This window comes from Bufo gargarizans, chromosome 3 (assembly GCF_014858855.1).
Source record: "Bufo gargarizans isolate SCDJY-AF-19 chromosome 3, ASM1485885v1, whole genome shotgun sequence".
Lineage (NCBI taxonomy): Eukaryota > Metazoa > Chordata > Amphibia > Anura > Bufonidae > Bufo > Bufo gargarizans.
The window spans coordinates 563,081,253-563,093,157 of NC_058082.1; the positions used below are offsets into that span (position 1 = coordinate 563,081,253).

At 46.1% G+C, this 11,905-nt stretch overlaps 1 protein-coding gene across 2 annotated transcripts in view; it reads right to left on the reverse strand.

Moving 5' to 3' along the window:
* LOC122930701 (zinc finger protein OZF-like) overlaps positions 1–11,296 on the reverse strand; it is a 37,964-nt gene extending 26,668 nt beyond the window's left edge. Inside the window, exons 1-4 of one of the 2 annotated variants that reach the window (XM_044284263.1) lie at positions 11,174–11,296; positions 2,287–2,443; positions 2,007–2,174; positions 1,799–1,922 (exon numbers count right to left, since the gene is read on the reverse strand). In XM_044284263.1, the coding sequence (XP_044140198.1) occupies positions 1,799–1,922; positions 2,007–2,174; positions 2,287–2,394 (400 nt within the window). In that variant the 5' untranslated portion in view covers positions 2,395–2,443; positions 11,174–11,296. Of the gene's footprint in view, positions 1–1,798; positions 1,923–2,006; positions 2,175–2,286; positions 2,963–11,173 lie in introns of those variants that run through there. The other variant, XM_044284262.1, reaches the window with a different exon arrangement.
* Positions 11,297–11,905: the final 609 nt, after the last annotated feature.

Here is an 11,905-nt window from a genome sequence, read left to right on the forward strand (position 1 = left end):
CATATTGATAGGATAGCATCTTGCAGTTGATGGAGATTTGAGGGATGCACATCCAGGGCACAAACCTCCCGTTCCACCACATCGCAAAGATGCTCTATTGGGTTGAGATCTGGTGACTGTGGGGGCCATTTTAGTACAGTGAACTCATTGTCATGTTCAAGAAACCTATTTGAAATGATTCGAGCTTTGTGGCATGGTGCATTATCCTGCTGGAAGTAGCCATCAGAGGATGGGTACATGGTGGTCATGAAGGGATGGACATGGTCAGAAACAATGCTCAGGTAGCCCGTGGCATTTAAGCGATGGCCAATTGGCACTAAGGGGCCTAAAGTGTGCCAGATAACATCCCCCACACCGTTACACCACCACCACCAGCCTGCACAGTGGTAACAAGGCATGATGGATACATGTTCTCATTCTGTTTACGCCAAATTTGGACCATTTGAATGTCTCAACAGAAATAGAGACTCATCAGACCAGGCAACATTTTTCTAGTCTTCAACAGTCCAATTTTGGTGAGCTCGTGCAAATTGTAGCCTCTTTTTCCTATTTGTAGTAGAGATGAGTGGTACCCAGTGGGGTCTTCTGCTGTTGTAGCCCACCTTTCTTTCCCATTCTGACATTTAGTTTGGAGTTCAGGAGATTGTCTTGACCAGGACCACAACCCTACATGCATTGAAGCAACTGCCATGTGATTGGTTCACTAGATAATTGCATTAATGAGAAATAGAACAGGTGTTCCTAATAATTCTTTAGGTGAGTGTATATATATATATATATATATATATATATTATTATTTTTTTAACTTTCTTTAGCTTTCACATCTTACTTGCCATCCTATAGGTGTTGGGGACCCACACAGACGAAGCTGCATGGAGTAGGAAGTGAAGTTGGGGGTCATCCTGAGCTGTGATAGAGAGACACCACCGAAGCTGTGATAGAGAGAGAGCTGCATAAAAAGACACACCCCTGGAGCTGTGATAGACAGAAAGCTGCAGCAGAAAGGACACACCCCCTGAGCTATGATAAGAAGACAAACACCCTGAGCTGTGATGGAGATAGAGGGAGAGACCTCTGGAGCTGTGATAGGGAGAGAGCTGCATAAAAAGGAGAGAACCCCTTTAACATTACTTTTTTTATTTATTATTGACGATTTCTTCTGTAACTGAGGCTGACATATTACAGGTTCCAGAGACGTTGTACAAGGTTATTCAGCCTCACTGCAGAGCTGATCTGGGTCTAAGACCCAGCAGCTTGGGCAGATACCTGGCCCCCTGGGTGTCGGAACCCACCAATCACATACTGATGTGGATCCAGAGGATATGTCATCATTATATAAGTTTTAGAAAACCCTTTTAAGCACGGAGCACCCGAACGTTTATAGTCTATGAGAGGTTCTGAAGAAGTTAATGGCTATGAACACCATTGAGGACAATTTTTGTTTAATATTACAATTAGTCTTTATCAAAGATTTTATAACAGTGACTTCTACAGCCTTCACGTTTTTACTACTCTACAGACAGTTCTTTCTGCTTCTCACTGACATCCATCTGCTCTGAGAACTCCATCTGTAGCCCTTATCTCTTCACTCCTGACAGCTCCTAAACACTCCAGCTTGATCATAATTCAGCTTAAATGACTGATTATGAGATTTCAAGATTGAAGAGATAAAGGCTACAGATGAAGCCACCAGAGCCACTTTCTGAGGAATTTTAATCAGGAGAATGAACAGAGAGGCAGTTTAAAATGGAGGCTGCAGAATGCAAACTTTTTTAACAATGACAAATGGTCTCTTACCCGGTGATGTGAGGGGTTGGTGATCCTTCATAATGATGTCCTTATACAGATCCTTGTGTCCTTCTAAATAATCCCACTCCGCCATGGACAAATAGACAGTGACATCCTGACACCTTATAGGAACCTGACACACACAATCATACAGTCATCCTCCAGACACTTCCTTGGCTTTATTGTATAATGTCCCAGCATTCCCAGCAGCGCTCACCTCTCTGGTCAGCAGCTCAGTGATTCTGTTGGTAAGTTCTAGGATCTTCTGCTCATGTATCAGTGAATGAGGTGGAGGCTCAGTGATGGCTCCTGGGGTCCTGCTCCATTCTCCTGTCACATGGGGTGTCACACACTCACCAGACGACTTCTTCACTACTGTGTAATCCTGTGTATGGAGAGACACCGATCACTACATGTATTCTAAAAGTCCTTCACCTTTCCAGTCATTTACCTGTATTATTAATAGAGAAAAGAGTGATGTCATGTGGGACTCTCACCTCTCCAGTGATCAGGTAGATGATCTCTATGGTGAGGTCTAATATCCTTGCAGCCATGAGGTCTCTGCCCTCATCCATCCTTCGTGGGTCAGTGAAGAGAAGGACCATTGACTTGCAAAAAAAAATTGTAGCTGTAGGGTTCCTGCACCTGAGGAATCTAATGGAAAACAAGAAGGACTGAACGCAAAACCACATTTTAAGGGATACTGTCAACAGCGACCTCCCTAGACACATAGCTGTGGTTCACCTGATTAAAATGCTATTTTCCTTTTCTTGATTTGAGGCTTCTTTCCCAAGTTACCATAATACTTTTTCTTAATATGCAAATTTGGCCTTTGGTGCAATGAGGGCATCACCATTGCTTTTGTTGAACCCAGGAAAAAAGAAGAGTGCTACAGCACAACAGTGGGATTGTATAGTGGTGGTGCCCGCGGTGTCAGGTAACAGTCCATACATACCCCCTCACAGTAAATAAAATGTTCAAAATATACCGCGGCACTCTAAGAGAGTCTATTTTGAATTATTATTTTTTTTGAACCCAAGCACAGCTCATTTCTGTGGCCAGCCCATACCTCACTGCTTTGCCACTGCCTGGTCCTGTCAATCAAAGCAGCAAGGATGGAGCTAGCCAGAGAAAGGAACAATTCATGCGTGCAATAAGAGCAAAGGTGATGGCCTCATTGCACCAAAGGCCTAATTTGCATATTAAGAAGAAAGTATCATAAGTCAGAAACGGAGTCCCGGATCAGCATAAGAAAAACAGTGTTTTAATCAGGTGATCCACGTCTATCTGTCTAGGGAGGTCAATGGTGACATATTCCCTCTAAGGCCCTTTTACATCTGCCACTGCACAGGTAACCATTCAGTCCTCAGAACTTTGCGATTTTTCAAGTGCACTAGAGTCACATTTACAAGCATCAATCATGGCCTCTGTATGGGAGATGAATGATCGCAGCTTACACAAGGCAATGTGCTGCTAACAAATGATGATGTGATGTGCCACATAAAAGATGCAATTGTAGCAGTCAGTGGAGGAAGAGACCGCAGGGCAGGGTTCAAATACAGTACAGCAGACGAGGAGGCTGAAGCAGATAACGGCTTTATTAAATAACAATATATAACGGCCGGAAAATTGGTTTAACAGTATTGTGCCGATGCACCAGGGGCGCAATCGACAAATGACTGGAACAATGTTAAAAAGTTTACACAATTTTACAAGAAGGGTAACTGATCCGTGATATACTAAATGCGCTCCAACCAGCAAACACATAAGAATACAGGCTACTCTCCCCTGATATTTTCCTGTCTGACCCCTGATAACCAGGGAACGTTTCTACAACGCTGTGCACACTCACAGTTCTGTAAGTAGCTGGGCAGAGATCAGTCCTGTCACATTCTCCCACGAGGTAGCTGCTTGTCTTGGTCTGGTACGTGGGGGCAGGTGTCATCTGGCTCCTAATACAGTCCCACCGTGTTGTCTTTTCCTCTCTCTCTTTAGATAGCAGGTGCAGGAATCCACATCAGTTCAGCTCTGCCAGGAGTCCCCGTCCTCTGCCACGGTCCCGCTAACCTTTAGCACGTTAGCCAGGCCCGTGTCCTGTCACAAGTCTCTCAATTGGATGATATCTCTCTTCTCAGAATCACATTTTAGTCTCTGTGGCTCTATCCAACAGCAGCCTGTCTCTCAGCTCACCACCAGCCAGGAAACACACCAGCCAGCCCAAGAACTTCAACCACCACGGTCCATCTGGGACCAACAACTTCATTTCTTTCTTACTTAAAGACACAGTGGCCTCTTGTGGCTGGAGGAAGGCATAACAGTCTGTGTGAAATATCACTAGAAATGGAACTTGATAATTCTAGGGGCTGACCCTTACACGCCTTCACACTTAAATGTGGCCGTCCTTGGCCTTGCTATATAGTCCATAAGAAAGAAATGGTTAATACAACTTCTAAACGGTAGTACAACATTGTCCAAATACATACAAGTGGACCAAATTAACTGATCGACAGCTGTTTGGAGGAACCCCTGCAGTAAGCCTACTAGATCTCCGGAGGTCTTGACTATCTGTTAAGACCTGACTCTCCCCACTGGGAGCTTCCAACCTGGAGTCATCCACTGCAATAGGAGATTCGGATGTGGTCGAGGGTTCCTCCTCACTGTGAGCCGGTACTGGTTCTGTGGCAGGAGCTTCATTCCTTGCGGCCTGGGAACTTTCCTCAGTGTTAGGAACGGTCCACCAGTCTTCACTATCATTTTCATTGGGTATAATAAGTCCTGAGGCTGTAGCATTTTCCTTCATAGAGTCCTTGAGGCAAACTCTTCATTTTCAACCCGTACTTCGTAGACTGGACCATTAGGGTACACTCTCTTGATAACTTTGTATGGCTGTACTTCCCAACGCTCACTCAACTTGCCTCTGGGACATTTCTATCGCACCAATACCTGGTACCCAGGCTGCATCGGAACCTCCTGGATTGGAGGACGGTCAGTATATGGTCTCTCTTGCAGCCGCTGACTTGTTAACTGGCGGATGATCTGGAGCCATGGACAGTGTTCTTTCACTCATGAGGTAGTCGATCGTTCTATTAAGTCCTCTGGTTGTTCTAGATTCAATTCAGCGATTTCCCGACCAGCTCTTCCGAACAGTAACATGTATGGGGTGTAACCGGTGGTGGTGTGGACCCGATTATTGTAAGCCCAGACCAATTCAGGCAGATAGTCAGGCCAGTGGATTTCTTGTCTTCCTCTAGCGTCCTCAGCATTTGAAGCAGTGTCCAGTTAAAGCGCTCGCAGGCCCCATTCCCTTGGGATGATATGGGGTTGTCCTGGATTTTTCAATGCCATACAGTCGGTGTACTGTCTTCCATCACTTTCCCTTGAAAACACGCTCCTTTATCTGAGTGAATCTGCTTCGAACACCCGTAGACCCGGATGAAGTCTTGACAGACAGCCCGAGCTGTGAACTCAGCTGTCTGGTCCCGAATTGGGGTGACCACTGCAAACTTGGAGAAGTGGTCAATCATGACCAGGCAGTACTGTAGGCCTCTGGCTGATTGTCCCATGAGATAGTCTATGATTAAACTTCCAGCAGTTCTTTGGTCTGTAGGGCCTGTAGGGGTGCCCTCTGTTCCGTGCTTTTAGTGAGTTCACACACACAACACTGTCGGCAAACTTCCTCAACCGTGGCCTCCAGTCGCGGACAATATACATAACGCTGCAGCCACTGGTAGGTCTTGACTGGCCCGAAGTGAGCCCCAAATTCATGAGCCTCTTTGACTATCTCACGTATCGTGCTTCTGGGAATTACTACCTGCCACCTAGCCTCTAGATCAGCAGGCAGCTGCCACTTGCGGTACAAAACAGCTCTGTGAACTTCCAGTCTGTCCCATTGATGTAGAATGGACTTCATTTTGGCATCAAGGTCAGTCCTTTCTTCTCTGTTGGGTTTCCTTTGCTGGGTTACCCAGACTTTCATCTGTCGCAGTCCAACGTCTTCATCTTGTATTCAGCCCCATTCTTCATTATACTCCCTAATGTCTTGGGTAGAGCACGGGCCTCCCCACTTGTCTTTGCCGCGACTACTGGAGGTGTGAACTTGCAGAAGTCTGGAGTTTCATCCTCTTCTTTTGTTCATCGAGATCCCCTACCAGAGTTTCAAAAGTGACCCTCGACAGACCATCGGCTTTAGTGTTCTCTGTGGCGGAGCGGTAGCAAATCGAGAAATCATACTTTGTAAGGCGAGCTGCCCAACATTGCTCCAGGGCTCCCAGCTTGGCAGTGTTCAGATAAGCCAGGGGGTTGTTATCAGTCCGTACAAAGATCTTAGCCCCTGTCAGATATCCCGCAAACTTCTCAGTCATGGCCCACACCTGGGTAAGCAGTTCCAGCCAAATGGAACTGTAGTTGTGGGGTTATCACTCCGTGTCCCGCAGGGACCTACTGGTATAGGCAATAACTATTTTGTGTCCATCTTATACCTGCAACAGGACTGCCTCGAGTCTGTAGAGACTGCCATCAGTAGATAAGAGGAAAGGCTTGTCGAAGTCTGCTTAAGCCAAGATGGGGGCCGATTCAGGGCTTCTTTCAGGGCCTGGCAGGCCTCCTCCTGCTTCTGTCCCCAGGTAACACTTTGTCCCTTGGGTCTCCCAGCTGTTCCTCTCAACAACACATTCAGAGGACCTGCTATCTTTGTGTAGTCTTTGATGAACCGCCGGTAGTACCCGGTCATTCCAAGGAAGACCTTCAACTCCCGCAGCGTTCTGGGCACTAGCCATTCTCGTATTGCATCCACTTTGTCTTGGGACGGCAGCACTCCATCTTGGGACACCATATGGTTCAAGTACTCAATCTTCCTTTTGAAGAGATGACACTTCTTTGGCTTTACTTTCAGGCCATGGGATCGCTCGAGTATCTGCCCTAGTCGATTCAGGTGTTCTTGAAAAGTAGCGGAGTACACAATGATATATCAGGTATATCAGAGTGGCTTAAAAATTCAGGTCTCCCAGACATCTCTCCTTCAGCTGCTGGAATGTGCCTGGGGCATTAGACAGCCCGAATGGCATCCTGTTGAATTCAAATAGTCCCATGGGGAGTATGAATGCTATCTTTGCCCTGTCCTGCTCTGTCACCGGTACCTGCCAGTACCCGCTTGCTAGATCCAGGGTGGAGAAGTATTTTGCCCATCCTAGAGTCGTCAGAGACTTCTCGATGCGAGGCAGAGGGTATGAGTCTTGCTCGGTGCACGCATTCAACCGCCAGTAAGCCACACAAAATCGAATAGTGCCGTTCTTCTTCTTGACAAGCACCACTGGGGCTGCCCAAGGACTCTGGATACCCCGCCCCACTCCGAAATCTATCATCTGTTTCAACAATTTCTTCACTTCCTGGTACAACTTGGGCGGAATCTGCTGATATCTCTCCTGAATTGGAGGAGTGTCCCCTGTCGGTATCTCATGCATGATAGCATCTATACAGCCAAAGTCATCTGCATGGCGGGCAAACGCAGTCTGATTCTCCCACAGCATGGTTTCAACCGCTCGCAAGCGGTCCGAACTGAGAGCCTTCACATCTATCTCTATTTGGTCCAAGATGGTTCTCCCATTCCATTCTGGGATTGGCGCCTCTTCTGCACTGGCAGTAACTGCCAGGGTCCAAACAACCTCACCTATCGGAGCTAGAGTCACTTCTCTCCAACGCAACACTTCTCCCCGATGTAGGTACACATGAGCCAGTTCCACTACTGGTGTCAAGGAGACTTCTAGATGTCCCATATTCACAGCTCTTATGGGTACTCGTCCATTCTGGACCACTGCCAGCAGGGCATCCTGGCCTAGCTCCTCCAGGCCTACCGGTTCAATGATCACCTTCATACCTTCAAGTTTGCGTAAGGTTCTCATAGGCAGTGTCAGTAAAGTCTCCCGACAAGGAGGGAGGATGAGGGAAGCCCTTCCCGCCACTTGGATAGTTCCCACAGACTGATGTGCTGGGACACTCTTCTGTGTCCCACAGAATTGGATCAACTGTTGAAATGCTTTCTGGGTGGGTTTGTGTAGAGTGGCTTGCTTTCAATAACCCTTTCCACGTTTAGTGAACATGATCTGGTCCAATTTTCGCAGAATATTCATGCCGATTATCACCGGTACATTATCTTTGAACTTCTCGGGGACCAGCATGATACCTTTTCTCCCCACTTCTTGTCCACATAGCCGTACATTGATCCACATGACTCCCGTGACAGGGATCTGTTGTTGATTAGCCGCTGTAACCCGGACCAATGTCTCTCGCTCTGGCATGGCCAGCGCTTGAAAGTAACAGTTGAAGTATGACTCAGGCATTGTCATTACCTGTTACCCGGTATCCACTAAGCAGTCAACAGGAATACCTTCAAATTCGGCTCGTATGATGGGACACCCTGCGACCATGTGTTCGGAGCCGTGCTGGGTATCTTGGCTCTCCACCTCCCACGCAGTATGCCCCACTACTGCAGGGGGCGGAAGTTTAACGGCGGTTCTGGTGTCTAGACGGATCACTCCGACACCCTCTGGCGAGGTGTCCATAATTTCCACACCGCCAACACTGTGCCTCTTGACAGCCTTTTCTTTGCCTGCGTGTGGAAGGTGCCCTTAGAACTTGACTGGCTAGCCTCAGTGGAGGATATTGAGGAACTTGGTGGGAAGGCAAATTAGGGTGAGGATGTTCTGGTGTAGGCAGCCTCAGGGGTATAGCACGACCCCATCCGTCTTTCCATGTGCATCAACTTCTCATGCATAGCACTCAGGGAGCTCTGCAAGTCTTGTACCACCCTGACCAGGACTTCTTCGTTCTTTGTAACCCCGAGGGGTGTGGTGGTCGGTCCTCACTCCGGAGGCATAACTTTCTTCCTTGCTTCGTGCCACAGCCTCTGCCAATATATGTCAAAAGGTTAGGGTAGGTTCCACCCTAACTCGTTCCCACAGGGCCTGTCTCAGGGGAGTGTAGTAGAGTCCCATAATGAATTGTTCCCGCAGTATCCGGCCAACGGGTCCCAGGCCGGTTACTCCGTCTGCTTCTTTTTTCTGTACCTCAGCCAATACTTCCTGTAGCGCTGTTGCATATTGTGAGACCACTTCGTCTTCCCGCTGAATCCGGTAAAAGAACTTTGCCCGGAGGTTTACTGCACTAGCTGTTTCACTGTATATTTCTTCCAGAAATCGCACAATCATTTTCAACATATTGCGTGTGGCTTCTGGTTGTAGGAGAACATTTCTTGGGGCCTCACCCTCTAGGGCGGCCAAAGTGATTTTTACCTGTAGTTCTGGGCTGACATTGTAAATCCTAGCAGCACTCTGTAACCTGGTCATCCAGTCCGACAGTGAGATGTTCTGTCAATCAAATTTGGGCAGCAAGTTAAACAGCGTGCCCATAGGGAGGGCACTTACAGGGGTTTCACCATTGCCTGAGGTACTTACATTAGCATCATGCACATTGCCTTCAGCCGCCTCCATGTCTGTGACCGTCCCCTGCTCGCAGCGTCACTTGTAGAGGTCAGGGGAGAAAGAGACCAGCAGACAAGGAGGCTGAAGCAGATACCGCCTTTATTAAATAAAAAAATATAAAGGCCGGAAAATCGGTTTAACAGTATTGTGCCGATGCACCACGGGTGCAATCGACAAATGACAGGAACAATGTTAACAAGTTTACACAAATTTACCGGAAGGGTAATTGATTTGTGATATACTAAATGTGCTCCAACCAGCAAACACATAATAATACAGGCTACTCTCCCCTGATATTTTCCTGTCTGATCCCTGCTAACCAGGGCACGTTTCTACAACGCTCTGACTAAAGAATCCTGCTCTATGACCTATCACAGGTTAGCATAGGTGCAGGTAGCTGGGCAGAGATCAGTCCTGTCACATTCTCTAACGAGGTAGCTGCTTGTCTTAAACTGGTACGTGGGGGCAGGTGTCGTTTTACTCCTGATACAGTCGTTACTTGTCTCACCGCGTTGTCTTTTCTTCTCTCTCTCTAGATTGCAGGTGCATAAATCCACATCAGTTCAGATCTGCCAGGAGTACCTGTCCTCTGCCACGGTCCCGCTAACCTATAGCACGTTAGCCAGGCCCCGTGTCCTGTCACAAGTCTCTCAATTGGACGATATCACTCTTCTCAGAATCACTTTCTAGTCTCTGTGGCTCTGTCCAACAGCAGCCCATCTCTCAGCTCACCGCCAGCGAGGAAACAACGCACCAGCCAGCCCAAAAACTTCAAACTCCTCCTACATCCTATGGGACCAACAACTTCATTTCTTTCTTACTCAAAGACACAGTGGCCTCTTGTGGCTGGAGAAAGGCATAACAGTCTGTGTGAAATATCACTAGAAATAGAACTTGATAATTTTAGGGGCTGACCCTTACACAATCACCAGATGAACCATGTAACAGGTGCTTTTCGTGAAGTAGAGTGTCTAATTAATTGGGAATTATAAAGAATTACTGATGGCATACAGCGTCAGGACATAATGCACGTACTATGACCTGACGCTGCACACAATTAGGTCACAGTACAGCGCCGGCCCGTAGAAGACCAGGGAGCATGACTTCAGGAGAGCCCGCAAACATACACAGTAGTGGCGGAGTAGGAGAGCTTAGTTAGTTTATTTATTTTAGCTCTGATGGGGGTCTGAAATGGGGCTCTGACATGGAGGTCTAAAGGGGGTCTTATTTGAGGTTTGATATGGAGGTCTGATCTGAGGATCTGATATGGGGGTCTGATCTGAGGATCTGATATGGGGGTCTGATCTGAGGTCCTGATATGAAGGTCTGATGTGAGGTCCTGATATGAGGTCCTGATATAAGAGTATGACCGGAGGTCTGATAAAAAAACATTTTTTTTCTTATTTTTCTCTGAAACCTAGGTGCATCTTATAAAGTGAAAAATATAATATATGAAAATGAACAAGAAATAATGCAGATATAATGAAGCCATGGGGTACAGTTATACAATAATTATAAGAAGTAACTTACTATACACAACACATCCACTTACCCCCTTCCTGGATCACTTATCACAGTCAGGGTCCAATGTCCTTATTATCCATATTGGAGATGATTCTCCCACCGATAGGTTCTAAGTGCTCCACCACCAGTCCTCCAAATGTACTTGAGCTCCAAGGTCTATTTACTAAATGTATAGGATTATAATAAAAGTAACACGCTTCTCTGGACTAAAGACTCCTCACTTCATCGCATATAAAAGGAATCATAAAAACAGTCCGAACTTACAGTCACATTCTGACACTGACAGTAAGAGACCTCACTCTGATATTACACATCAGCTCAACATTCATTTTATCTACCGATTCAATTTACCGAAACAGTACCTAGAAAATCCTTGAGTAATTACCTAATGGGGCAACAGTCTTGGCAAGTTCATAATATTCATTATTGCTCCATAACATGCTTGTAACCGGCCACAGGAATTCTGTGCATTACAAATACAGGAAGTTTGTGTTCCAGATGCAGGAAGTATCATGTGTTCCAACTATGGGAAGTGTCTTGCATTCCACAGACAGGAAGTGCAATGTGTTCCAAATACAGGAAGTTCCATGTGTTCCAAATACAGGAAGTGCCTTGTGTTCCAAATACAGGAAGTACCATGTGTTTCAAATACAGGAAGTGCCATGTGTTTCAAATACAGGAAGTGCTATATGTTAAAAAGAGAAAGTAGATAATAATTGATACATTGAGTTTAGTGCTCTCATTAAGAGAAACAAAATAAGAGTATTGCAGGTTAAATACCTTTTAATGGCTAACAAAAATAGAAGTAATGATGTTACATAGCAAGCTTTTGAAACATCACCAGTCCCTTCTTTAGCCGTACTACAAGAATATATGAAGAAACAGCAATATGTATACAATAAGAACAGAGGCATGGGGGAATGAATGGACATTTGAAAAATAACAGAACAACATATCAAAGATCTTGAGAATAAGTCCTTAATTATCTTATAGATAAGGCGTGTGAAAGTTTTATGGTCTCTAAATTGATGTTATCTAAGAGACCAGGTGCGCCGACTATGTCTATAGAAGACCCTTTAGATCTTGTAAATCCTGGGGACAAATTCAGTCCAGTATT